Here is a 3,768-nt window from a genome sequence, read left to right as displayed (position 1 = left end):
TTTTTTTTTTTTTTGTCTTTTTGAGACAGGGTCTCGATATGCAGTTCAGGCTGGTCTCAAACTCACAACAATCCTCCTACCTCAGCCTCCCGAGTCCTGGGAGTACAGGCGTGCGCCACCACACCTGGCATAGCCTGTGCAGTTTTGACACCCTATTTCAAAATTAAAAATAAAAAAGGGCTGGGCATGGTGGCTTACACCTGCAATCCCAGCACTCTGGAGGCTGAGGCAGGAGGAGACTGTAATCCCAGCACTGGGGAGGCTGAGGCAGGAGGATCACTGCCTGGGCTACAAAGTGAGCTCAAGGCCAGCCTGAACTGCATAGCAAGACCCTGTTTCAAAAAGAGTAAATAAATAAATAAAATTTAGAATAAAAATAAAAAAGGGCTCTGGATATAGCTCATTCCAAAGGCCCTGGGTTCAACTCCAATGATATAGGGGAAAAAATGTGTAACTCCCAGCCCGCTAGGTGTCAGGTACGCCAAGTTTGTGCTCCCAGAAGTTGAAGAGTGGATTCTAAGGAGCAGTGGAGGTTAAGAATAGAAAAGTTTATTGGGGAATAGGAATAGCTCTTGAGAGACTGGAGCTGGCCAACGAGCCCACTTCTCTGCGAAAGTTTCATAAAGCAAAATCCCAGTCAACTATAATCAACCAGTAAGATTACAAGTGTAGCCTCTTGGCTAATATTGATCCAATAGTAGCAATGGCGTATGAGTGACGTCATGAACCTTGGTCCAGAACCTACAGTCTTAGTCTTATCTTTAATCTTAGTGTTAGGAGGCTGGGGATTTAGCTCAGCGGCACAGCGCCTGCCTGGCAAGTACAAGGTCGTGAGTTCCATTCCCGGTACGTGAAAAAAAAAAAAAAAATCTTACTGTTAGTAGTCTTAGTGGGTCAGAGAAGATGGCCCAGCCCTCAGGAGATAAAGGTCTGTTTATGTGGGAAATCTCAGAGGGACTGTGTCATAATCTCACGTTCCCATTTATCCCTTAGGGAAGGATGTAAATCTGGCCATTGTGACTTTAATCTTCTTCAGCTGCACCTCCAGCCACCGTTGTGATGAGTTCTCATCTTCTGCACTGACTCCCTTTTAGGCCCAGCCCTGGGCCGACTGCCTATATTTCTACCTAAGTTTGCTGTCTACAGTACCGGTACCAAAAACAAAGCAAAACAAAACAAAACAGTACTGTATCAGCTTTGAAAGCACTGGCAGAGAAGACAACATGCTTGATAATAAATAATAATAATAATAATAATAATATCAATGAATCAAATACAGCACTTACCAGGTGCCTGGCACCAACATAAGCATATTTCATTTATTTGTTCATGGTATCCACATAATTCATGTTATCCTTATTTTAATGGCCGGAAATGTGGCCCAGAGAGGTTAATGTATTTGCCTGAGGACACACAGCTCACAGGTCAGACCTGGACGGCAACAAGGTTGGAATGTTCGTATGACCAAGGGGAACCCAGAACTCTGATAGGTGAAACCCCTCGTGGTCGACCTGGGCTGGAATGTGCTTAGCACAAAGCAGAAGGCCCAGAGGGACACAGGGTCCAAGCATTTTGGGGACCACGTGTCCTCAGCATCTTACCCGGGCTTGGGCCGCAGGTGCAGCGGGAGGCTCTGTTCATGAAGAGCGAACGGCACGCGGCTGAGGCCCAGCTGGCCACGGCCGAGCAGCAGCTACGGGGGCTGCGTACCGAGGCAGAAAGGGCACGCGAGGCCCAGAGCCGTGCCCAGGAAGCCCTGGACAAAGCCAAGGAGAAGGACAAGAAGGTGAGTGCCCCCGGCCCACGCTGTGTCCAGGGGTCCCCACTTGGCACAGCTGGGGAAGAATCTAAGGCTGTCTTGTGCCAGAGGGACCCTGACACACAGGGGAGGCCGCACCAGGACTTGCGCTGTTCCAGTTGGAACCACAGTGATACGTACTAAATGCTTACTGAGTCCCAGGCCCCAGGCTGTGCATTTAACACAGTCATCCATTTAATCCTCATGTCAAGTTCCCACAGACAGGTGCTTCGGGTTTGGTTTTGTTTTTTCAGACAGGGCCTCACTATGTAGTTCAGGTTGGCCTTGAGCTGGCCCTGTACTCCCGGGGGTGGTGATGCCATCTCAGCCTCCCCAGTGCGGAGATTACAGGCACCTTGCCACCACACCCAGCTGATAGGTGCTTTAATTATTCCTACTTGAAGAAATTTGGGCACAGAGAGGTGAATCCACTTGCCCAAGGTCACACAGCCATGCAATGGTTCAGCCAGGGTTTAAGTTCTGTTCTTTTCCCTTTGGTGCTGGGCTCCATCCCCAGAGCTGCTAAACAAACAAACAAACAAACAAATAAGTGAACTGCAAGTGTGAGACATGTTCTTAGCTCACCCACACTACAAAAACTGGTGAGGGTCAAACTAGGCCTAGGGTGGGCGCTGGAGTCTGTGAGCCCCTGGAATCTGGACCCCTTGCCACTTCCTGCTGTCCCCCCAGGCTCCCAGCCCCCAGCCTGGGCTCAGGGTGACACCCTTACATCCCTATCTCCAGATCACAGAACTCTCCAAAGAAGTCTTCAGCCTGAAGGAGGCCTTAAAAGACCAGCCCGCCGCCCTGGCCAGCCCCGAGGTGGACGCCCTCCGCAGCCAGGTGAAGGCTTTGCAGCAGCAGATGGCGGTGAGGCCTGCAGGGAAACGGGGGACAACACACGAAGGGCCGGAGGTCCAGCCACCCGCGCAGCTGGCGGGAGGGGGCGGGGCTGGAGGGGTGTTAGAGCATGCGCGGGGCGGCGGGGCGGATTCGCAGCCCCGTGATGCCCCACCTCCTGCAACGAGGCTCTGGGTTCCCCTTGGTGGGCGGGGAGGGGTGGGGTCCTGCTCCGCTGAGCACCCCTCCCCCTCCCCATGCCACAGGATGCTGCCCGGGACCACTGTGCCGTGGTGGCTTTGTACAGGAGCCACCTGCTCTATGCCATCCAGGTGAGTGGTGCGGACTCTCAGCTGCAAATCTACAGATCTTCGTGCCCGCTGCTGCTGCTGCCCTTGCGGCCTCAGTCTCCCCTCTAGACAGCGGGAGGCTGGCCCAGTCAGCGACACTCAAGGCCTGGCCCTCCTGGCTTCTTCCACCTTACATTAGGAGGGAGGGTGCTCAGAGGGGACTGGAAAGCCAGGACAGGTGCAGCAGGGTCGCTTTCTCCCTCTGCTCCCGGCCCCAGGGTCAGATGGATGAGGATGTGCAGCGGATTCTCGCCCAGATCTTGCAGATGCAGCGGCTGCAGGCTCAGGGCCGCTGAGGACCAGTTTCTCCCAGCCCCACGGGGCCACCGTGCCTGTGGGCGTTTAGGGACCAGCCTGAGTCCCTCCCTAGCTGGCAGCATCACCCCTTGTGGTCCCTACATACACTCTGGTCAGGCTGGCATTCCCTCCCTCCCCACTGGACAATCTGTGAGTCACTAGCTCCTGCCCATGTCTCATCCTCAACACCAACACAGGAATAAAACCGTACTGTGGGCCAGGTGTGGTGGCACATGCCTGTAATCCCTGCACTCAGGAGGCTGAGGCATGAGGATCACTGCAAGTTCAAGGAAGGCCAGCCTGGGATGCAAAGTGAGTTCACAGCCAGCCTGAACTGCATAGTGAGACCTTGTCTCAAAAAGAAAATAATAATAATAATAAACCGGGGCTGGGGATTTAGCTCAGCGGCAAAAGCGCCTGCCTGACAAGCGCAAGGTCGTGAGTTCGGTTCCCGGTACCGGAGAAAAACCAAAAAAATTTTTA

The 3,768-nt window shown here is 53.2% G+C and overlaps 1 protein-coding gene across 4 annotated transcripts in view; it reads left to right on the top strand.

The window, feature by feature from the left end:
• The window catches only part of Ankrd24 (ankyrin repeat domain 24), a 15,177-nt gene extending 11,603 nt beyond the window's left edge, over positions 1-3,574 (top strand). For all 4 annotated transcript variants that reach the window (XM_013505211.1, XM_013505210.1, XM_013505212.1 and 1 more), the window contains 4 exons: positions 1,619-1,786; positions 2,543-2,668; positions 2,905-2,970; positions 3,207-3,574. In XM_013505211.1, coding sequence (XP_013360665.1) covers positions 1,619-1,786; positions 2,543-2,668; positions 2,905-2,970; positions 3,207-3,284 — 438 coding nt within the window. In that variant the 3' untranslated portion in view covers positions 3,285-3,574. The remainder of the gene's footprint in view (positions 1-1,618; positions 1,787-2,542; positions 2,669-2,904; positions 2,971-3,206) is intronic.
• The last annotated feature ends 194 nt before the right edge of the window (positions 3,575-3,768 follow it).

Source organism: Chinchilla lanigera, unplaced genomic scaffold (assembly GCF_000276665.1).
Source record: "Chinchilla lanigera isolate Chin_1 unplaced genomic scaffold, ChiLan1.0 scaffold00094, whole genome shotgun sequence".
In the NCBI taxonomy this organism is placed as follows: domain Eukaryota; kingdom Metazoa; phylum Chordata; class Mammalia; order Rodentia; family Chinchillidae; genus Chinchilla; species Chinchilla lanigera.
The sequence above is the reverse complement of the archived record's forward strand: the minus strand, read 5'-3'. Positions and strand labels throughout refer to the sequence as shown.